We start from the raw sequence: 25591 nt of genomic DNA, 5'->3' as shown, positions 1-25591 counted from the left end.
CACCATACACAAACTTAACTGAATTATTTTCTCACAACTTGATAAATTTTAAACAATGAGAAGCTCCATATACAATCTCATTAATTTATTCATATTTATTGTAAAATGTATTCTTTCATCATGTTTTGAGTACCATTAACCTTTGAGTTAACCAGATGTACCTTCGATAATAAATTAATGGGATTTATCCAATTTCCTTTCACTTTTGTAAACCTTTCCACCCTAAAGAGCTGGATGGCTCAAACCAAGAAATGTTAATTATTCTTTAACTGACTTCATATATTTCTAAGCTGATACCAATTAGATATTCCAATGGGGTTGATTCCTCTTGATTACGATACAGTGCAGCATAAGGTTATAAGGTTTACCAAGTAGCAGCAACAAATACATCTGACAAAGCATTCAATTAATCCAACTCACTTGTCTACTGTTTGTGTACTGTGAGTTGACGAGAGATTTATTCTTTTTGAAAAAAGCTTTACTGATGGAGTCGAGGCCGTTCTTGGAGAGGGGATAGGCTGTGAATCCAATGACCTGCAATATAAGATTTCTCAATAAGAAAAGTTGAAAATGGATTAGATTAGAGAACATATCTGACAGACTACAGTAATTGCAAGTGATAAAGATTCCAATCTTATGGGTCATGAAAAGGAGTACTGTACTGAACATCGCATTTACATGAATCAAGCAAATAAATTATTAGGTCTTATAAGAAAGTTGTTCAGATATCTAGATGGTCCGTCCCTCGTAACGATCTTCAAGAGCGAGGTGCTTCCCCGTCTGGTCCCCAAGATATGCTAGGGACTGTCAGTTGATTGAAAGTGTTCAAAGGGGGCCACCAGACTGGTGCCTGCACTTCGGCACCTCAGCTATCGAGAGAGATAGAATGCCTGCAAATGCCTAGCTTATACTACAGATGGGTAAGGGAAGACCTAATTGAGGTGTATAAACATCTCAAAGGGAACTACTCAGTTGAGTGTTCATACCTGTAGCTGACAGACACCTGCCCCACAAGGGGTCACAGCTCAAGGGTAAAGAAGCTGCAAATCCAGAAACTGTGAGAGAGTAACTTTTTTGGAGTAGAATTGAGAACTCTTGGAACAACCTGCCAGAGAGTGTTGTGACGGCACCGAGTTTGAAATGTTTCAAGACCAGACTTGACCAACACTGGAGCGGGTTCAGATACATTCAGGAGCCAGTGCCTGCTCAATACTTGCCAGTAGTGCGTAATAGAGACATGACCAAACACCCAAGCGGCTAACAAGCCGATCAGTGGCAAAGAGGATAAAAGTAAAAGAACACACACTGAACAACATGATCTCATTTTATGACTGATGAGAAGAGATTATTGACTGGATCTGAGATGTGATAATAAATTGGCAGGATGTGAGAACCTGGATGTGTGAGAGGTTTGAATAACAGACCAGGTTCTTTGGAGACTTTACTCTTGCAGCGTCAGACAGTGACTGGCAACCCGGCGCTGCCACAGACAAGCTCCCGCCTCCACACATGGGAAAACATATCGTACGATGACACTCCAACTCACAATCTCACAGGATGAATCTGATGGCTCTTCACATGCAAAAAGTTCACTCCTTTAATTTGAATAATGAGCTCACACACATTGAGTTTGAATTTGTAAAGTTTCACTATCATATAAACTAAGTAAAAAATATACAGTACTGATTAAATTGTTTTTCCTAATCCTTCTAAAGACTCAATTCTACTGAATCGAGATGAAGCTATAGTGGAACTTTACCTTAGGTTCCATGACCGAGTGTTGGTTAAGGGAGATAACCACCTCCTCCATGTCACTCAGGATTAGATGCAGCTGTGGATTGATGTGGAAGGTATCTGTCCAAACAAGAGGACTCGTTAATCTCACCAATGTTATGATGCATTACTGTATAGTACATGCAAAATCTTATTTACCAAATAAGGATTAAAAGTCTTAAATCAATACCAGGTATATCCACATATTGTAATAATAGATGTTCCAGAAAATTCAAGTGTTTGCTCACAGCTACAGAGTTAGGATGTGGGCCATGCCTCACCTGGGTTGTTCCTGCAGCCGCCTGCTGTAACACCTCTCTGCCATGCCCCCTGATATACTCGAGACGTCCAGGGAGTTTTGTGCCTGAGGGAAGGCTCATCCCTAGATGTTTCCCCATCTAAGTGGATTACCTCAAGTTGTGAAAATGTCCGTACAAAATCACTGTACGCCATCCTGCAAGATATAATGAGATTATTACCCTCAATAACTTGGTGTCACAGTTAACATAATATTGATAAATAATCTTAAAAAGAAAACATTATGGCAGTAATATTTTCAAGAAACTTTTAAATCCTCACCAAAACTCTCCATCAGGCATGTATTTTAGGTTAAGTCTCTCCTTCTCATGAGGTGGGACCTCATCCCACTCTGGTGCCGTTCTGCCCCAGGCCCCAAGGTATTCGACATTTGTTCCAAGAGGAGTCCTTAACCTCACCAGCGTCACTTGCTCCCCACTGTAGCGCTCCACCTACACACAACACACATGGGACAGTCAATAATCATTTTGTTTAAATTAATGTACTGTGCACTGTCATAATCACAACACTGTCACTTCTACACTCAACAACTACAGCACTGCTGTGCTATATTTGAGCAGAGCTAAAGAATTTTTTACCGCTAGGCAGAGATGTTGGTGAGTGGATAATGGCAAGTATGCGATGTAATAAATTAATGAGGTAACATTAATTCCTCAGTGATCAAGAAGCTGCTGACAGTCAGTAAAACACTAAGTAACAAATCCAGATAAAACTGAAATGGTTTAAAAATAAGGCTTGTGCACAAGAGAAAAACCTTCTACAATACAAATTTGAACAAAGACTGCAATACAAAATATAAAAATATAATGCACAAGTAGATGAACAGGAAGTCACAGCTCTTTTGGAATGAGAGTTGTGAACTCTTGGAACAATCTGCCAGAGAATATTGTAATGGCACAGAGTGTGAGGTCATTCAAGACCAGACTTAACCAACCCCGGCACAGATTTAGATACATTCCAGAGTCAGTACATGCCCAGTATGTGCCACCAGTGCAAAAGAGGTGTGACTGCCTGCCCAAGTGGCTAACAGGCTCATCAGTGATGAAGAAAATAGAGAAAAGTAAAGTGTCAACAGATCAATGTACCTTCTCAATGGTGTAGATTCTGTAGTTGATACCCATAACAATGCCGCTGGCAAGTTTTTCCGAGTGCATTTTTGTGTGTGTGTGAGCCGTCACAACAGCCGTAACTATGGAGGTCAGGTCAAGCAATTTCGCTAGGAGGCGGCCACACGTGGTTGGGTCTGCTCGCAGGCTCACCGACTCTGCGATCCCACCAGTAAAATCTGACAGACCATCAAGGGATGTTCCATACTTCAGAGCTTCATATGAGCCATGGATCCTGAAATACATTAATTGCAATAAGTTTTCTTGGATAAAATTTAATGGAAAAAGATAAGAAAAATTTATGATGGATTTTCTATTTATTTATTTATATTTTTTTTATAATCTTCACCACTTGTCAGTTTCCCAACTGGTTGGGCAGTCGGTCTGTTCTCTGGTACGACCTTCACTATCCAGTGTTAGTACCAGAGTAAACTGGAGTACTGTACCCAGAGAAAACCTGTGATGTTTGGTATGGTGACACTGAATAGCACCCTTTTTATATCTGACCCAGGAACACAGTAGTGAGAGGCAAGCAAATTGGCACTGTACCACTGACATCCCAATATACACCCAGTCCTCGCTAAACGTTGTCCCAGACACGTTGTTTCCTTATAGCGTTGCTACTCGTTAGATACCCATGATTCCGACAACTTTGTTTTACGGCCTGACCGATTCGTTATAACATTGTCACCCAACACGCACTACTCTGTATGGCGCGCCACCCTCTCTCATCTTGGCGCGCTACGCTCTCTCACGGAGCGTCACAGCGTCCCCAAGCGTTTTCTCCCCAGTCTTTGTTAAGCTTCCACAGCGTACGTGCGTGCTTAAGTGTTTTTGCCATAAATACTGTAGTGTAACCATTTGAAATGGCTCCCAAGCGCCAATCAAGTCAGTGATGCTAGTGAGGAAGAGCGAACAGCAGCCAAGGGGTAACCTCAGTCAGAGTGGGAAGGGGAGCCCCCTTCCGGGTCTCAGTGATTCGCCACCCTCCTCCTCTCCACTACCCACCACACACTCGCTCCACCTCTGCCCATCAGTCAGTACAATACAAAATGATTGTATTATCTTATAAATTAAAATTAATTTAGTTTATTTATCTTTATGGATGTATAATATATATTTTCTAAAAAAAATCCATTGAATTTATGTACAGGGTACATGTAATGTATTTTATGGGGCAAAGGAAGGCTGGGGAACGTAATTAGAGTATTTTATCTATTTCTTATGGGGAAAATTTATTCCAATAATGTTGTTTCCATTAACATTGTGTTTTACAAGAACTTAACCACGACATTAAGCGAGGACTGGGTGTTTACCAGAAGAATAAAAACCTGTACCATACATGTGCAATTTCTGTATGATGAAATGATTTAAATACTGTATGTGACATTTTATATAAGGCAAAATAATTATACAGCACAAGTGATTCATTGCAAGAAAAAATAATCGTGTAAATTTATGTAAGGAAAAGCAGTTTTTAATAACAACCAGTTTTTGTGAAAAGTCCAGAATGCGACGTCTAGCTTTATACCTATGTATATAAATGCCTAGCATTAACTCGCCAGGCCAACATACAGGCAATTAAAACATCTAATAATTACTTAATAAGTAATATTAGAAGGACAAGTCGCTACTTGGCATTTAATTGCAATTCTCCAAACCCCCTCCCGCACCCTCCATCACACGCATTGCTACCGTTATCGTCTTGCCTGGCGAATCAGCTTTAAACACGCACAAGGAAAGCTCCACTAATTTGTATTGTAATAGCTGAAATACTAAGTGCCACGAAGATTTTATTTTTGGTATTTATACATCTTGGCACGGTGAGGAAATCGAGTGACTTTTATTTTGATTATGTCTCTCAGATATTGTGCTTGGGGCAATTTTTATACGGTCTGGTCAAGAATGGCGACCGCGGCTCATCTTCTATCAAGGAAGACAGTCGATCTTTAGTGACTAATATCCTCTGCTTTAAAGTCACTTAGTGAATGACTTTGTTTTTTGCCCTTCCGGGGTTGTCTTCACTGAAAATATATATATATATATATATATATATATATATATATATATATATATATATATATATATATATATATATATATATATATATATATATATATATATATATATGTCATGGGTTGCGTTAGGCTTACCCACGCAACCAACTCCAAAGTTTGTTTTACTAGAGATAAGACGCCCGGCGAGGCATAACTGGGACATGTATTTTTCAATTAGTGTATGTTAGCCAGCCTTTAGGGGGGTGGGCAGTGAACAGTGTTGTACTGTTCATCGCTTCACACCCAAAAACCTCATTTTAAGTAGTATCCCCTGAGCCATGGGTTAGTTAAGACGTCGTCCCCATCCTCTCCCTCCTGAAAGGGAACGGGACCACACACACAGAGTCCTCCACCGCCACTCCGTCCTGTGGACCGTCGTCGACACGAGACTAAGTGTGTTAACCTAGGTTGTTATCCCCGTGGAAATATCACGTGTGGATGCCTGGTTGCGACAAGAGCAATCCAGGCTGGCCTATCAAACCTACAGTAAATGGTTAATCAATTCACGCTTACAGAGTTCTCCTGCACAACACCCGTCTACAGTGACCGTGATCGACACGAGATTAAGTGTGTTAACCTAGGTTTGTATCCCCGTGGAAATATCACGTGTGGAAGCCTGGCTGCGACAAAAGCAATCCAGGCTGGTCTATTGCACCTAAGTGGTTAATCCAAGTCATGCTTACCAGTTCTCCTTGCCGCGACAACCGTCTACAGTGACTGTCAGTGACGCGAGACTATGTGTGGTAACCCAAGAATACCTTTTTGTTGTTATTCCCCGTGGAAAGAAGTTCTTGTGCGGAAGCCTGGTTACAACATGAGCAATCCAGGCTGGCAGTAAATGTATCACTTGAATAATTAAGGCTCTGTTAAGTCATACCCATAGTAGAGTAATCACATGATGCCGTCATTTCACCAATAAAATCTTAAGTTCAATAGTTGTAATTCAAGATTATTTTATTTAAATCAACACTGCACTGCACTATATATTATCAATAAGTTAACTAAATTTCAGAATGACCAATATGTGCCCAAAAATGATCTCTGAAATAGATGAAGTCTGGGCTAATATATTGAAAGACTTAACATTCATTCCCACAGATAGGAATGCTCACAAGTTTAGTTTTTTTGAAGTTCCAATTTAACGACAAAAAGAGTTCCTTATACAGTATGAACTTTCCCAGTATTTGTCGGCTCCAAAATATGCTGACATAAGTTATGAAATAAATTTGAAACCAGTTGCTTCAGCACTGTTGCTTGAAGAGTTCAAATTTAGGAAATTGGCAGTGGATATTTAGTCTGCAATCATGATGTGTCAGTTATTGACTAAGTTTGTGCTGGACTACGAGGACAGTTCAGAAGTAGACAGATGTTTTGCTGCTGCTATACAAAGGATTCCATATTCCCTGTACAACTCATTTTTTTAAATGTTGTTGAAAGCCCTAAAAGTAAAAGCCCAGCTAAGGAATCAAGCCACTAATAATGCTTCAAGTGGTAGTGCTTATTTATTGCTATGTTCTTCTCCTCTTTCTCTCTGCTTTGTTTGATGAACAAAGTATAGATCAGCTGTTGAGCAAGCTATTCATTTTACTGTTGCCAGGAGTTCTAAGACCTTTCGGAAATTTAAAAGAGGAGGGCCTAGCAGGGGAACAGGACCAGCTGCTAGGTTCAGTTATCAACCTCGAGGAAACTGGAGGAGGAAACAATTCAAGAAGTAATAGGGGTGGCTGTTTGTTCAGAAGTGGAAGGAGACCTTATTCCACCACATCAGCGACCTCTCCCTTCCAATGAAGCCAGACAGCTGGGTCGAAATACTTATTTTTGTTGATATTACAGTGTTCATTTTGGTGGATAACAACAAAATATGATACGAGACGCTCAGACAATGACACAAGCGTTGTTGCTCTTTCTAATATATTTTGCGAACCCAACATAAAAACAAAATAGACACAACATGCGCAGCAAAGTGGCTCTCCATCACACAACTAACAGAAAACATAATAGAACATATTCACATAAATTCCACATCAACCAATTAGTAATACACACTAATCAATCAATCACTAATAATGAAAAGTTAAATACTAACTATAATCAAATACGAATTACAAGTAAATATGGGGTAACCTAGTTTATATATAACAATTTTGTACTGTATATGAGCTATTTTATATAAGGAAGAACCAAATATCCACAGGCTCATAATGCACCACTGGCTCAACATGTGAACAATTCTCAATACTGAAGTTTTAAGAATATTAAAATGACAAGATGAAAAATGCAGAACAGAAGCATAAATTGAACAAAACTTACTTTGCATAAGCCTTTTCCAGAAGAGCTGGCCAAAACTGGCTGGTTGACTGCGAGTGGATGAAAACCAATTTTCCATTGACGGTAGGAAGGCGGTCATCCACTAGCACCTCTTTCCACTCTCCGCACCACCACACGCGGAACCTGTAAACCAGGTAATATTATCCAAAGACCATCTATGTCAGCCACCATCTCCCTCTCAGACATCTGCCAGGCCAGCCCTGCTGACCCCTCCACCTTCCCCTCTCTGCCCCAGGCCACACTTGCCCTGGCATGGCCTCAACTTGCTGCAGTATGTCATCTTCCACCTCCACCGCAACTCCAATCTGACACTCCTGGGCCTTCTCCCCATCTCTACTCTGATGCTGCCACACCAAGTTCTACCACCCATTGCCCGCCAACTCTCCTCCGGCAATGTGACACAGTGTTGAGCATCTCTTTGGATCCCTACTTGCTCTCATTAACGACCAACAACGCCGTATGGCGCCTTCTTTGAGTCCCACCTACCCACAGCCTCCCTCACTGCTGCCGGCTATCATTGCTCCTGCAGCACTCTCCTGGCTTGTCCCGGCATGCCTTGTTCTCCCCGAGCGTCAGCCTGACTCGTCTCTGCACCCCGACGTGCCGACCGTCTTCTCTGTGACTCAACCTGTCCACCCTACACAGGCCATGCCTACGTCTGTATCTGGACCGTCTTCACCAGGGGCTGCGGGATCACCCCCAGCTCTTTATGCCATTGGCCCATCAGTAAGGAAGATCAACCTCTTGACCTCCTCCTCATCACTGTAACTACCGATGTATGTGTCATCACACTCGCACTAAAAGGTTTGTCCCATAATACTGTCAATGCCTCATGTGCCCTCTTCCACCCAGCCTATACTACCACAGCAGTCCCCAGCTGGAACCAACACCCCTTCCTCCTAACCAAATATCTCTCCTCCTTCAGACAGGCCTGGCACTTAACTTATTACTGACTTGTCATGCCTTGGCATAAACAGATGTATTGTATTGGGAATTCTTCCCCCACACACTGATCCTGTCACTATATCTAACTTGCCAATATAATCCATGACCCTTCAGCTACTTATGCCCTAAGTGTACGAGTCAAGAAGGCAAGGAAGAACTCTGCATGCTTCCCCATTGGGCGCTGTAAATGTTTATGCACTTCACCTTGTAAAGTATGCGAGAGGGTACCCAATAAACTAGCACCCTCATGGGGCAAGTCTTAAAAAAAAAAAAATCCCTTGAAAAGGCAACACACATACAGCCCCAAACCATAACACAGCAACACATAAATATATAGTCCCAATTTAACACAGCAATAGACACACAGTCCCTTACCTGAAGACCCCACAGTAACCTGATTCTGTGTCGAAATCCTGGTCTGCGGGCACGACTCGGTAGAACAATCCCTTGGTCAAATGGAGGCAGCCCAGGCAGGACACGAACCATCTGTCACCTGCAGAAGAGACAGACATTACTAGTGGGGGTGATATAGCCACGCAGGAGACTGGTAATATTAATAGGGGTTATGTACATAGCCACCCGACGGGCTCAACGAAGTTGGGATGTTACCACCAGAGGAGTATCAGTAAGTGTGGTATATAAATAGAGAAAAATCAGTGGGTGAAAGTTATCTACGCTTGAGAGTTGGAGAAAACTACATTGTATCTACTTCAGTCATTTCTCAAGACATTGTTGACATAGGAAATCTTCTGCCTATACTTCTCTTCAGGCAAATCTGGTGGGTAAATAAAAAATAAAAAAGGTTCCTCCAATATTACCAAAAATTATAGTGAAAATTCAAATAAAATATGACAGCTTTACTTGAACTTAAATACAGTATACATCCAATTAGTTTGCATGCCATTCTTATTAAATACCGTTTATTGCGTTTAATCAATATATTATTCACACTGAAATACCACTGTACAATTATATAACACACATTTAATGTCGAGAAATTGAATTTTAATAATAATAATAAATAAAAATAATAATAATAATGAAATAAAAATAAATACCCCAACCACTGAAACTTTTGCCATAAATTATTTTTACAACTAAACCTCATTTTTATGACTTATGGCAAGCTGTGTGATGGAGGAAGTGGTGGACAGAAGTGAGAGAGATGGATGAATGACAGGAAAGGTTGGTGGAATAAGGAGTACTGTATGTACTTAAGAAACGTTAAAGTAGCAGGTACTATACTGAAGTTATACTTGTGTGATGCTGAACTCTGGATGCTGTCAAGTGTACAGTACATAGCTACACACACACACACACACAGGGGCAGATCCAGGAATATCAAAAGGGGGAGGGGGGGTCCAAGAAGTTGTGGTTGGGGGCAAGGATAAAATACTAGTAGGGTAGTTCACCAAGCACTTGTTTTACCCACATTGTACAGCTCGATCATGTCACTGTTGTAAACATGCATCATCTGGTGACCTTTAACACCTCACCTGCAGTCTTCCCCAGGGGACCAAGATGGGACCACTGTGCTTCCTCATCCTGATCAACAACGCTCTATCGGACACTCCTCACAGGTGGAAGTACGTGGATGACTGCACTGTGGGGGTTACAGTGGACAACACCGCACCAGACTACTCATCGCTACAAGGCACCCTGGACAGGCTACAGGCATGGACTACGGAGAACAAGGTCACCATCAACCACACCAAAACCGTAGTCATGCACATCAATTCCGCCACCACTCCAGTGCAAGCTCCAGCAGTCACAGTGGGTGCCCATCCTCTCCAGTTAGTGCAGTCTGCCAAACTCCTGGGTGTAACTATAGACAACAAACTGGGCTGGAAGGCCCATGTAAATAACACAGTCAAGGCAGCCTTGTACCGACTCTACATGCTACGATGACTTAGGTCACCTGGGACACCCACGCCAGAGCTGAGGACTATCTACAACGCCTTCATTCTCCCCAAACTAACGTATGCATCACCAGCCTGGTCATCTTCTCTCAACTCCACCCAGCAACGTCGGCTAGAGAAGGTACAGAAAAGGGCCTGCAGAATCATGCTCGGCGCAGAATACTCTGGCTACATCAACGCTCTCTCCACACTGGAAATGCCATCCCTCAGTGACCTCCATCACCAAGCACTGGCAAGGTTTGGCAGTGAACTAATGCACCACCCTCGTCATCGCCACCTCCTGCCACCGGCAGCCCCCCACTCACCTCGCGCAGTCCGCCAATGCAACCAAATTCAGCCCATAAGAGCCAGCACCGATAGATATAAGAATAGCACCATCCCATCTAGTGTTAAAATAATAAACAACTCCTGATTTATGTACTGTACAGCCCTGTAAATGTATTCAACGCATATTATACCATTATGTCTAAATCAAATGTAAGTCTGTATATTTTCAGCCACCGGCTGCAACTCTATTAATAAACAGTTTACTATTATTATTATCATTATCAGGTTCAAAATTACTAACACTCTCATGAATACTGTTTTTCATTTCCTTCTCATCACCTTCAATGACATATACTGTACTCTACCTTTATCACTTCTGGCAGGGGCTGTAATTTCTTTCTCACAGGCAGGAGCAATATGTCCAATACGCTGACAATTGTAACATCTTGAATTTTTTAACTTACACTGAAAGCTTTCCTGTTTCCCTAGGCATCTCTTACATTTTAAATCAGCATGTGTTCCATGTTTTGTGGCACAATTCTTCCTTTTAGCTACAGTTACTTTACACACTGAGCCACTACTGCCAACTGTTTCACTACCAGCATTGGGAGCAAATTCTCTGGTGTTTTTCTCTGCTAATTCCATGCTTGTAGCTGTCTGACATGCTTTTTCAAAAGTTAAGTTAGTGGTGTTCATTAACTGATTGTGTATTTTTTTATAATTCAGACCTATCACAAACCTGTCTCTTAGAGCTCGGTTCAAGAACAGTCCAAAGTTACAGTGAATGGATAACTTCTTCAAAGCTACTATATAATTACTTACTGATTCATCTTTCCCTCTATCTCTTGTGCCAAATTTGTAACTTTCAGCAATCTCAAGTGGAGCAGGATCAAAATGTTGCTTCAGAATCTTGGTAATCTGAATCAGTGAGGAGTCTTTGGGTTTGTCTGGAGCGAGCAGATTGACCAGAGTAGAATAAACATTAGCTCCTACCTCTGTCAAAAAGATTGCTTTCCTTTTCTCTTCAAGGGCCTTCTTCTTCTGAGCATCACCACCGTCGTCCATTCTCTCACAATATGATGTGAAGTTCTCCTTGTCTGCGCCATACTCCCCCACTTGTTCGATGTATCCACTGATGCCAGTCATGGTTGCTCTCTTCACTTAAATTCTCCAGGTTCAGAGTAGCCTTCTCTTCAGCGGTCCGACTAATTACCCAAATGTACCCAAATGTACGCAAATGTAGCCGCAATGAAGTCAAATAATGGTCCTACATAAATAAATCGGACTGCCAACCGCTTCTCGACTAGTATTTGGTGTCACAAAGTCACAAAAAATCGGAAATGACGTCATGGAATGCACCTACTGTCAGGAGCCAGCAGCCAACCCACTTAAACACTATCTCCTCGACTGCGAAGTCACACAAAGTCTCCGAAACAGAACTCAAAACCTCCAAGAAGCACACACAACATCAGCGGCCACTCTAACCCGAAAGGCCTAAACAAACCACATTCAACACCTTCTCCGGGTCATCACACGATACCCACCACCCAGATAGCTTAGAAAGTATCCTCTCCCAGCAAGTGCGGACCCCAGTTAGGGGGGCGCGCCACTCCGAAACTGACCACGTCCAGAGTGGGGGTTGGTGGTAAGCGTCCACTGATCGGGGATCCACTCACACTTGCAACCTGCAGTATCCTTCCATATCTGCAGGTAGGACAACCTCCAATCCCAATCCGGTCTGGCTGCTCCAGGAGCTCCAGCCGGAACCACCAAACGGGCCGCCTATAGGCAAAGGCCCGTGTCGGACTACGGTCCGACAATCTCAACAACAACGCTGCGGAACTCATTCTACTCAACTCTCCCGAACCAGCAAGACCTCCAAACAAGCTCCTCACCAACCAGCTCCCACAACAAGCTCCTCACCCAACAGGACCTCTGAGCAAGCTTCTCACCACACAGCAACTCCTTAGCACTGCACTGTACATACAATATATATATATATACAGAAAACGCATTGTGAGTTTCTATTCTTACCTCCATACGTACATATGTGAGCCCATTCAAAGAGAAATAGACAAACAGATAATTTGACAATTGGCCACAGACAGTACCTACAAGACCGCACAACAACAAGCAACTCCCTAGCACCGCACTGTATATATATATATATATATATATATATATATATATATATATATATATATATATATATATATATATATATATATATATATATATATATATATATATATATATATATATATATATATAACGCCATAGCTGAGTTCCCTTCTTACCTCCATCCTAGTGCGATCCTACATCACGTTAACCCTACACTCTAATCACCAGAAAAAAGTTAATGGGGAAGATTAATAAAAAATCTTATGAAATGAACAACACGTACTAAATACTGTACAGTGGTCTAATCAGGTTTGCTATAGGCCTACTGAGAACTAAGACACTTGAGTATGTAAACAGGCTGGGGCTGATCAGGTGTTGCCACATTAGTCAGGTTTATTTATTTATTGATTCAGTATTATATTCTCATATGATTGGCCTGTTATGGTTTATGGTTCATCATGATTAATATAACATCTTCAGTAATAGAGAAAAATACAATACTGTATGTAATTTGTAATGTGACTTGAAAACAAAAGGATAAGCTGTATCAGAGGGTTGTTTACTCGGATACGCTCGTGTGAGAGCAGTAGACCTTTGGGTGTTATATGACGACTCAGTTTGGCTACCTGTACACTTAGACAGATGATTAATGAATAAACCAGGGTCAGTGCGTAATAGAGAGCTAGTCCATGGCTAGTACTTGCCAACAGTGCGTGACAGAAGCGTGACCGATCGCCCAAGCGGCTAACGAGCCGATCAATGGTGAAGAGAATAAAAGTAAAAGTATATGCAGATGCATAATATTTTACCCTACAATATTACTTATTAAGTGATGATAAATACACTACAATTGTAATTAGTGAGTGGTGATAAATACACTGAAATAGTATTTATTAAGTGATGATAAATACACAACTGTACTGTACTAATTTACCTAGGCGTTGAAGATAGACATTGTGGTAAGCCGATCAAATGTGTGTTCCTTGTAAACAATGACTCATGGTTTACAGTGTGGGGTTCTTTTTCAGGAAACCTGATTCTTTTAGGATAATATTTTATCAACCTGGCACCAAGTGATCCTAAATTATAAGAGAATTGTCGTGGAATTGCATAAAGAAGTGCTTGGGGAAGGTGGGGGGAGCCACCCACCCTACTGCCAGCTGCTCCCAGATAAACATTCGTTTTCCACATACAATATACTCCTACACTTATTTGTTCTTATTTTTATCTCTATAGTACTGTACAGTATACAGTTTTCTCTTTATTTATAAGACAAATTCTGTGGTTACTTGCAAAAATCACTTTACAGTGAATAACAATCATCTCGGTAAGAACAATTGTTGACATCCAGAATTATAAGTCTGATGTTTCATTTTTTTTATTGTTGATGTAATGGTGTTTTAATAACCTTGTTATGCACTTCAAGACCTTAGTTGTTGAGGTGCAGTAATAACATAACAGCAACTGATTTTCTTTAAACAGCTCCGATAAGCATATTTATCTCCAACTCCCCCCCCCCCCACCCCATATATTTGTCAGATTTATCGAGGTTCTACTGTATTGTATTGTGCTGTGCTGTGCTGACAGACGCTTAGCTTAAGTGAAGTATGACGGACTGTAACTGCAATATTCTGCCGTATAGGTAACATTCATCATCCAGGGAAATATTTTATTTGACAATGAGGCCAGGAATGTTCCTTTACCAACATTCAAGTGATGGTGAGACTGCCTTTCCTCAGTATTACCAAGAGATTGAAAGTGAGGTCGGGGAATTTTCATGTTTTTCCTGCTCATTACCTTCGGTGACGGGGACACCCAACAAATCCAGTTTTTATATTAACGAGTGTTACGTGAGGGTCGTTGAAACTCGCGGTTCCAGGGGAAAAAAATAGTAAAAAAAAATGTCTAGTCATGAGGGGGTTATGAATTAGTAGTGCAGCCTTGGTTACACATCTCCGGGTAGTGTGTTTACTGTAGTGTTTGACAATATATAAAGTGTAAAGACTAAGGAATTGCACACTGTGTGCTGATTATATATTCAAAGTGAGAAGTCCAGCTGTAAGGACATATCCTGTGAACAGTTTTGTGAAGATTTAATGATTATTAAAGAAGACTACAGTTTACAAGTGTGTTTCTGTGATCTGGTGGAATCTACCTGCCTGTTTTGTCTCTTCGGATGGCTTTGTTTTGAACTGATTGAAGTTTAGTTGTCTGGTTTTGCTGATCGTGGATACTCTATTTGCGTACCTGTACTATATACAGTTGCCTCCACATGAACGTACAGTCACCCAAAAAAGTCCTGTCGCGAACCACGAGATTCAGACTCTTGAATCCGAAGCATTTATGGACAGAATAATGTATCAGTGTCTACTGCTTCGGGTTCACGAGTCTGAATCGTGGTTCGTGACAGGACTTTTTTGGGTGACTGTACCACGGCCTTTGAAATGTGAGTGGTCAGGTACGAAACATGGCAAGGCAGCGTGTTAGTCATCGGCGTAAAACCGTGGATTACCCTGTTTACCGGCAACACAACAATGGTAAATAACACGTATTGCAGAGTTCCTTTACCTTTTTACTACCTTTAATGTTTGTATCTTATCACAAACAGGGTTATTTCACTGTTTCACCCTCATGCATTCAGCCCTGATTATGATGGCACTGTGTTGCCACATTTCGTACCCTCAGCTGAGGGCTTGGGTACCCATACCAGAGCTGAGCTACGTTTATCTGGAAGCAACTGTGTGTACATTGTTTGTTATACCTGCATTGTTACAAGCCAAGTCAATGTGAACTTAAATGACGATTTTTAATGAATATATTGTTCTCACTCCCGCTGTATATCTTTAACTGGTATGCTCTGTACAAATGTCTGAACTTGTTATAACTCAATTGCCTTATAAAATTGCATAACTTACTATCAGTACACTAAAACACGACCATGTTATGTCCATGTTGTAACTAGGCTGCAAGCGATTATACTTAGGAAGCGTCTATGTGCGTTAATTTTACACCTACTGTATATTTCAAGCGAAGAATTGGTAAAAGCCCGTTTATGCCGGGAGACTACCAATGGTACAATATTTCCGTGACAGCAGGTGGAGGAACAGTAACCTAGTAATAAAAATACTCGGTCACCATGACGCCATTACAGTGTTACACCATCGCTGGCGGCCCGGGAGCGATTTTTCCCGCCAGATTGGTCAAGTCTCGGCACTATTTCACGCTTCAACTGTAACAACCAGCGGACGAATTCCCACCCAAAGGCAAAATTTTACTTCAAGTTACTTTAAGTCCTAGTATACTACTATGTGTTAGATTTAAAAGAGGTTTAGTAAGGTGAGGTTAAATGCAATTCTACCGTAATATAATTCAGTGTGTCACGTGAATTTTCAACAAAATCGAAAGTGTTGCGATCTTTATTTTTGTGTTGTAAGAAGTTGTGACATTCACTGCCGCTAAACACTACTGGTAAAAAAAAAACCGCTGGAAAAAATTAAATTACACCCTGCAATAAACTCTTACTTTAGTTAAGTCTGAGCTAAAGGAAATTATTTACACAGAAGTGAACGGAAATACAACCAAAAGCGACAATGTTATTTATGTTTCTCTTAAGTAAGACGGTTTCAATAAATATACTAAAGAGAGAGAGCGTGAGTTAGGCCACAGTAAGGACACGCACGCAGTCAAGGCGAACTAACAGTGCTGCCCCCCACAAACACAAGACGCTGCCACCAACAATGTAATTACGTCTACTACTTACATTACAAAGTTACAGTTACAAAATATTGAATTATATATTGCGCAATATTTCTTCAGTACACAAACTTTTTTCTTCATTCACTGATCTCACTCCGGGTATAATCGTATGGATTGTCCATCAAGCCAAGATAAAATTACAATAATCTATACTTATACATGTCTTAATTAATATATAATTAAAAAAATCTCTTGTATGATATTTGGCTACTAAAATAAAGATACAAATCTAAAGTTATTTCCATGTTACAAAAGAGAAAAACATATTTTGTTAATTTGATTTAACATAGAAACCCAACTACAGTATAGCTTCTGTCGTGCGCAATAAGCTATGCAAATTTCACTTAAATCAACCTTTTTTTTTTGTTCGAATCGAATCGATGGGTGAAGTAAGGTGTGAAGAGATCTTGATCCGCTGATGAGTAGATTGGTGGTGCGGGAACTGGGCTTGAAGAAAGATGGAGGAACTTGGGTTGGTGGATAGTGCAAGAAGAAAGGCGAGGAAATAGGAAAATAGTAGTAGGATGATAGGTCTTGAGGCTCAACCCAAGTGCTTCTGTTGTCTCATGCTTGTGTTTCAGCTAATTTTCGTTTAAACAGTAGGACGACATGCACACACGACGATAACATCACCTTCAAGTGGTTTTGGAGTTAAAGTATCTTGTAGTTTTAAGTCAGTGGTCCCCAACCTGTAGTTTGCGGCGCCCGTGGAACTATATTATGGAGCCCGCAAAGGGTTCATTAGAAAATTTTGAATTATTTGGGATTCTTTGTAAGACTGAAATTAATGATATGTAATAACTTAATACACCTGTCATGTACAGGACGTGTGTACTTACTTCAGATCGGGCCCAGAGAGAGAGCCAGCCTTCTCACTGGGGTAAATACACAAGTCCTGTCCAAGAGTAAACGTAAAAAGTATGTAACTGGTAACAGTTAGACGTGTAAAACTGCAAATAACTGGACAGTATATATGATATTTTTTTTCTTGAATTTAGATCCAAAGTTATGGCGCCCTCCACTATATTTACAATGATAAATGTGGCCCGAGCCTACAGAAGATTGGGGACCACTGTTGTAAGTAAACTAAAGCCATTTTAGCTTTTATGGCTTTCTTATGTTGCCCATGGTTGAAAAGACATTGTCTATGTTAATATTGAACCAATGTGATCTTATGTTGATTTTACTGAATATCTATCTATCTATCTATCGAACGGGGTGTTTACAACGATCAGCTGACGACTAAACAGAACCACCAGCGGCCGTCAGGTAAACTACCCTCCCCGGGCAAGGTTGTGGGAGTTTGTGGAACGTGAAATGTCACCGAGCAAGGTGCCTTCCCTCACACACGTACAAAATTGGACAATGTAATAAAATCAGCTCATAAATGGTCAATGTGCGACGCCCAATTATGTCTACAACTGTACACTAAGAATATAGCGGATCCTTATCTAAATGTCCTTGATGTTTAGGTTGAATTACGGATTTATGAAGAGGTTAGCTTAGGTATGGTTAAGCATTTGTAAACTGCATTATGTCTTCTGGGATCTCTAAATATATACAACATTGTATTTATTACAATATCATTGTTGTTTAAGGTTATTTAAGGTTGCGGGGGACAGTCGAGTAGATACAGTGCTCGCCTCCTGTCCTGAAGTCGTTGGTTCAATCCCAGGACACCTCCAAATGTAAATGGTCACCTGTCTTTATTATTAACATCTCCTGCACACACACACTGCTAACGTCTTTTGTAGACATATAAACATACTATTAATGTCTCCTGTTCTTACATGGACACACTATTAACAGTCATACCGGTACTTTTGACGTCTCCTATAGACAGAAACGCACTATTAACAACCTCTGTGCACAAGACGTACTGTGAAAGCATCAGGTACAGATATGCACACTGTTAAAGTCTCCTTACACCCCCCACACACAGAGTAGAACAAAGTCATTTTATATTTTTTTTAACTATATGCAGTTGTATATCGTGAAATAAGTTTACTCTTGTCGAGACTAGAGAACATAAGTGTGTTTGTTCACGTCTATAGTTAAGACAATGATTATTACACTATATTGTAATGAAGATTCCTTGTATTAATAGACATCTGGAACTGTCTAGTGACTTAACTGCACCTGATAGGTTGGTAGCTGACACTGGTAGGTTGTGGCTGACACTGGAAGGTTGGTAGCTGACACTGGTAGGTTGGTGGCTTGACACTGGTAGGTTGGTGGCTGACGCTGGGTAGGTTGGTGGCTGTTGGTGGTAACACTGTTGGTGAGTTGGTGACACTGTTGACACTGGTTGGGTTGGTGACACTGTTGACACTGGTTGACACTGGTTGGTGGTTGTGGCTGACACTGGTTGACACTGGTTGTGGCTGAGGAAGGTTGGTGGTTGAGAAGGTACACTGGTAGGTTGGTGGCTGACACTGGTAAGTTGGTGGTTGACACTGGTAGGTTGGTGGCTGACGCTGGTAAGTTGGTGGTTGACACTGGTAGGTTGGTGGTTGACACTGGTAGGTTGGTGGTTGACACTGGTAGGTTGGTGGTTGACACTGGTAGGTTGGTGAGGGTAGCTAACGGAACCGTTTGTGTGGGGGTGACGACCACGAAGGACCTGACACCCTCGTTTTGCTTGTGGCTGTCTCACCTAACCTCTCAACCTCAGATTTCATTTTTCCTCGACGTTCCTTCGTTTTCTATGTTTCTACAATAATTTTCCTCCGTTTGTTTTCTCATCGATTTTTTATCCGCTTCTGTTTTTCATTAATAACCTCTGAACCATTACTCCATTTTCTATGCGCGTATTGGCACTTAATTTTATTATATATATATATATATATATATATATATATATATATATATATATATATATATATATATATATATATATATGTGTGTGTGTGTGTGTGTGTGTGTGTGTGTGTGTGTGTGTGTTTAAAGATAATATAATACATACACAGTTTTCTACTTACGGTATCACCAAATTCTTAATAAAAAGGACAGCCATTATACCTTAACGACAACTCAAACTCAACCTGATAACATTCACATCAAGAATCACCATAACAATAACAACAATGAATAGGAGACGATCTACAAGGTACTGACAAAGGGTTCTCCAGTCTACAGTATAAGCGACATAGTCTGAGATAATACACAAGACCACATTATACACACTATACATCGCTGTTATATACTGGCTAGAGCCATAATAACGCCATAACGCCAAAAATGGCGCCAGTCAGATATTGGCTGTCATCCTGTCTGTAGCCGAGGACTATACAATGTTACCAAGCCACCAGTTGGTGGGTTCCAATGTCTATAACTGGCATTGTCCACTGAAAATAAACAAGACCCGATCGGCATGTCACCTCCGGGTTCTGGCGTCTATAAATGGCGTCGTATGTGGTTGGGTGGGAAGTAGGTCGTCGGGTGAACTACAATGATGGACGGCGTACACTGACACCGACGGTAGGCAGGACCCGCTCACTTGGTGATGTCCTCCTAACGCTGGGTTAATCGTACACGTACCACCTTTTTAACCGAACAAGTAGCGCCCGATTAACAAAATACGTGACACCCAGTTAAATGAACTAGAAATCGTACCAGACAACTTACCATGCTTCCCTGTCGCAAATGGCAAGAAAACATAAAAGAAAAAATGTACAAGTAATCAGTTGAACAGCGGTAAATATGCAATAAATTACCGATTATTCGAAACCTGAACAATAGGCCATTACGGATAATTGTAGACATGGTTAATCAAAGCATGGTTAACCGGAGTTTTAAATGTGCGGCTACCCTAGCCAACTAAATTACTACTATTGAACTACTACTACAGCACTACTACTAATACTACAGTACTACTACTAATACTACAGTACTAATACTAATACTAGTAATAATAAAAATAAAATATCACACATACAAATAAATGAAACAAGTTACACTAATTACGGATTATATAATTCAAATGCATTCTCAAAGGTTCGTAAAACAAATATTTCTCGTAACTGGAGATGGAAGATTGTATCCAACTCATTAACTTTAAAATAAACTACAAAATTGAGACCGGGATAACACCGAGAGAACTTAACGAGATACGGTCACTGAGCACCAGAAGTTAGGATGAAAGAGACAACTGTCGGTGTATGAGGGTAATGGCGTCATGAGCTCGCCTTATCTGTTATCCCCGTCAGTTCCAGGCAGACTTTAATAAGGCCGACGATGTAAAAAACAACAAAACACTTGCGACACGACCCGTCAACAGCCCAGCAGTGCTTCCTCTCTTCTCTACCACGAAGAAACGATCAACTTTCTTAATAATTGCAGCTTTTCTACAGTTTTTCAGTTAATCTGGCAAACTCACAACCCCAGGAGTAAAGAGTTTAGAGAGAGAACAATGGCGGGTTATTTTTCCGTAGGAGGGAAACGCGCTCACCCGCCACAGATTTCCCCCCAAAATGACGCAATGCCCAGGCGCCGACAACCTACATTTAGCGGTTCTGTATGTCCTCTCGCGGCATTTTTGTTAATGAGGTAAATTTCTATAGCCTCGTTAAATACCATGTTGATCATCCACGTGCTGGACAGTTTTACATTGTTTGTGAAAATTTGGCACTGCACACCATGTCATATCGACCTCCCGCGCAAATATTTTCTTTCTGTATTTTTCCGGCTGCATGACGACAGCGGGATTTAACTCGAATGTAATTTTGTATCTTCACTAATACAGTAAATCAATGTAAATATGAATGGATTTATCATATAATGTACATAGATATATTGTACTTACAAATTAATCCCTCTAAAAATGTTTTTATGCATTGTTAAGCCCATGTTGTGAAAACGCCCCCCCCCCCACACACGTATTTTTTTTTATGAAACAATTTGTGTATTGTAGTGGGTACTCTCCCCAACAACTGCTGATTGGTCACTTGCCGTCCGCTTACCAGCCAACTAACGGCGAGTTCCACAAATCAGCCCTCGCGTTCGAACTGCGCGGTGATTGGTCACTTGCCGCCTTCATCTTAGCCAATCAACAGCATTTCTCATCATAGCATTTCGATTCTTGATCCGTCCAGCCTTCGCAGTGACCGGACCTCTCTTCAGACCCCTCACCGCCAAAGCAGCCAGCCTTCTTTTCTACTGTTGACGACCGGACCACAACTCGACCTCTCTGTCTGCCACTGGACTTCCCAGGAATCCTGTTTGGGGCAACGCCCCTTGTGGGCCTTCACCTTTGCAAAACGACCACGACCGTCTCCGGACTACCTCACGAGCGTTCAGGACTGTCAACCCTAGCTAGTCCTCCCCACGGGTAGAGTGAGTGACCCACACTCCTGCTGGAGGGCAGCTATTGATTGGCAGTACTGACGTGGTTTGAGGTCTTTCTCTCTTGCTGAAATCCTTCCTTACTTACCCTGGCCGAGGCACCTGCTTATATTTAAGTATTCGTGCTAGAGCCCCTCCAGTGGAGCACACCTCACAGTAGGTGGGATTGTGTGTGTCCGTTGGAGGTCGGGGAACACAGGCCAATCCGGTAGTGGAAAACAGTGATAGTGCAGTTACACCACTGTCCGGGGGTCGCCTATAGGCACACTAAGAAGGGTCTTGAATAACCTTCTTTATCATCCACAATTAATACATGCTAGGAAGACATAAACAAATAAACCATGGCTACCAAGGTTAGACTCAAGATCATAGACAAGAGAACAGCCCCTTCACGTTCTCAGATAACTGAAACAGCGTATGGTACACTCAATGTACCCTTCACAAGGATTTTCTCATCGAACGATGGATACACTGCAATATGCAGGGACTACAGGGACGCAGATACCATTCCGAGCCCTGAGGGAATGCAAGCTTTTGGAGACATAGGACTCCAGGTCATCATACCACCAGAGGTTAAAGCAAAAAGATCAGTATTTGTACGTGGACTTGACTATGAATTCGGAAAACACTCGGCACAAGAAATAAAAGAAGAACTAGAAATAAAAATCAACTGGTTAAAAGTCGAAGAAGTGGTAAAAATAAAGCAATACACACATTGCTTAAAGTTGAGATTCACTGACACTTAAATGGCAGACAAGGTCCTGGAATCTGGAATCTTGGGGTTCAACATGTCAGTACTCCCTAAACAACTAGAAAGGGAGAAATACGTTAATATTCTCACCTGCTTTATCTGCTATGCACATGAATCTCATGCAACAAAAGACTGTCCACAAAAGGAACTTAAAATATGCTCTGAATGCGAAGAAGGCCATACTTTCCGGGACTGCAAGAATCAAGCTAAAGCATGAATAAACTGTAAAACTCGGAAGGAGCCAGGATATAAGACCCACAGAACCCTAGCAATGGCCTGTCCATACAAAAAGAAAATAATAAATGAAAAAGCAGCAAAGGAAAAACAACAACAAGAACAGAAGGAGAATACAACATATGCTGCTATTGCAAAGAAAGTAGTTGAAGAAACAACACAACCACAGAATACCACCAAAATTGTACTGAGCGAAATATGAGACTACAAAATGTTCATCTGCCAACTATATTCTCACATAATGAACATAGGGAACCCAGGCACGTTCGAAATAGAGATGAACAAAATGCTGAGTAACCAATTTTATCTCCCAGGACCTGCTTGTTTTTTGACTCCCACTTACCCTGACCTCTCTTTACTGGCGAACCCCCCCCTTTGGAGTGACAATTTCACGCTCTAGGGATGCAGACAACGTCTTTACCCCCGCACGAGACAAGTGTACTCCGTCACGACTGTACAGGTAGTCGTTGCCATAGATAGTTGCCAATTATCAATGAATGCCGAACCATTGCTTGCACAATGTTTTTCCAGTCGGCAATTTATAGCAATTGCCCTGGACAGCCATTCACCGCCAACTCCTCTTCTAGGCAAGACACCACATACTATAGGGATCCCTCCCCTATCTCTAACCTTCCCCAGCGCCTCCCTATACCTCTTGAAAAGTTCCTCACTCTTAGCCTTTCCTATGACCTTACCTCCCACACTAAGACACACTACTGGCTTGGTACCCTCCCTTGACAAAACCCTATCTATCCTCTCAGCTACATGCCCTATCCCAGCCCCAGGAAAACACACCCTAGTCCTACATTTCCTATCTCTTGCACAAAAAGTCCTGTCTAAGAACCTCACCTGGCTGTCCCCAACTACCACGACCTTACCACTGGGCAGGGTTTGACCAACTGTCCTTTTCTCTCCTGCCACCACAACACCAATGAGACTAATAATAATAATAATAATAATAATAATAATAATAATAATAATAAATAATAACAATAATAATAATAAATAATAACAATAACAATAATAAAAAATAACAATAATAATAAATAATAATAACAATAATAATAATAATAATAATAATAATAATAATAAATAAAAACAATAATAAAAATAACAATGATAATAACAATAATAATAATAATAACAATAATAATAACACTTTCAGAGATTGGTCGTGAGCCAGAGCGACCTTGACGTAGTGTGGAGCAGGTGTTGGGGTGAGACAGGTGTGCAGGTATTAATTGTACTATTCATCTGGACGGTGAAGAACTGACCACCTGCTGTTCTCTGTGGCCTTCTGACAAACACAGATACACACACGGACAGCCAGACCGACACACACACGCCCCCCCCCCCCTCTCAGCACAGGTACGTATACAAACTACGCCAAGAAAACACTAGTCCATTAGCCACCTGCATCAACAACCACAGGTGTGCAAGCAATGACCATGAGGCAGGAAAACAGTAATAAACACCTGTAAACACTAATCAACAGCTGTAAAACATTGTGCTTTTATTAGAAGTAAATACAATGAATTAGTAACAAAAGAGTGAATAAATTATACATTACTTAATACAAATTGTAAACAAGTGTGTCGTTAAAAAATACAGTTAAGCAAACAACACAAATTTATACAAACAATTTTACTTTTACAAATGATACTCAATTATACAAACAATATCACTTATCACTTATACTACCAAAACACAAACTAAACCTCACCCTTTAAGGACGATGGTTTAACCCCTCGAAACGATCTGACAAGCACTGGACAGTTTCGGAAATAAGTTTTCAAAAATTTATATCTTATCTTAATGAATGACTGGAAAAGCACTGGGCAGACTAAAAACTATCGCGGTTTGGACACACACACACACAGAGCAGAAACTTTCACTCACTTGTACGTTATAACGAGGTTAATGACCGCCTGAAGGGTGAGGTCATGACCCTCCAGTGGCCTTAACACGTCAGAGTGACTCCTCAAGTACGACCCTACGAGTACAACCCTCAAATACGACCCTACAAGTACGACCCTACGAGTACAACCCTCAAGTACGACCCTACAAGTACGACCCTACGAGTACAACCCTCAAGTACGACCCCCTCCCTCACACTGCCCTAACAAGCTGAGAATTACGAATATAAAAAGGGACAGAACAATAATTAAATGATAAAACTCTAAATACAATTCACAAAATTCACCACAAATCAAAAACTTTTCCCTCAACACAAGTTCCCTATTTACTTCCCCGTTAGAGTCACCGCCAACTTGCCAATACTGTGCTTATAAACTGCTCTTGTCCCTGTTATAATACATTACCTAATATGACCAATCAGTTCATAATATTTAAATCGTAATATTTATGTCTTTATACTTGAATATGCAATTCTTCTAATACTTAAGAAACTATGTGAATATCATGACGATTAAGTGTTTGTCTGTTTGTAAGTACGGGATAGTGTGTGTGTGTGTGTGTGTGTGTGGTGTGTGTGTGTGTGTGTGTGTGTGTGTGTGTGTGTGTGTGTGTGTGTGTGTGTGTGTGTGTGTGGTGTGTGTGTGTGTGCGCGTGTGTGTGTGTGTGTGTGTGTGTGTGTGTGTGTGTGTGTGTGCGCGTGTGTGTGTGTGTGTGTGTGTGTGTGTGTGTGTGTGCGTGCGTGTGTGTGTGTGTGTG

The 25591-nt window shown here is 41.1% G+C and overlaps 1 protein-coding gene across 1 annotated transcript in view; it reads right to left on the bottom strand.

The window, feature by feature from the left end:
• The window catches only part of LOC121871380 (calpain-C-like), a 140160-nt gene that overhangs the window by 25276 nt on the left and 89293 nt on the right, over positions 1-25591 (bottom strand). Inside the window, exons 4-10 of the mRNA XM_042373603.1 lie at positions 8903-9020; positions 7565-7705; positions 3177-3432; positions 2353-2522; positions 2055-2227; positions 1760-1854; positions 421-534 (exon numbers count right to left, since the gene is read on the bottom strand). Of these exons, the coding sequence (XP_042229537.1) occupies positions 421-534; positions 1760-1854; positions 2055-2227; positions 2353-2522; positions 3177-3432; positions 7565-7705; positions 8903-9020 (1067 nt within the window). The remainder of the gene's footprint in view (positions 1-420; positions 535-1759; positions 1855-2054; positions 2228-2352; positions 2523-3176; positions 3433-7564; positions 7706-8902; positions 9021-25591) is intronic.

This window comes from Homarus americanus, unplaced genomic scaffold (assembly GCF_018991925.1).
Source record: "Homarus americanus isolate GMGI-L3 unplaced genomic scaffold, GMGI_Hamer_2.0 scaffold45698, whole genome shotgun sequence".
In the NCBI taxonomy this organism is placed as follows: domain Eukaryota; kingdom Metazoa; phylum Arthropoda; class Malacostraca; order Decapoda; family Nephropidae; genus Homarus; species Homarus americanus.
Note: the sequence above shows the minus strand (reverse complement) of the source record. Positions and strands in the feature narration are given on the sequence as shown.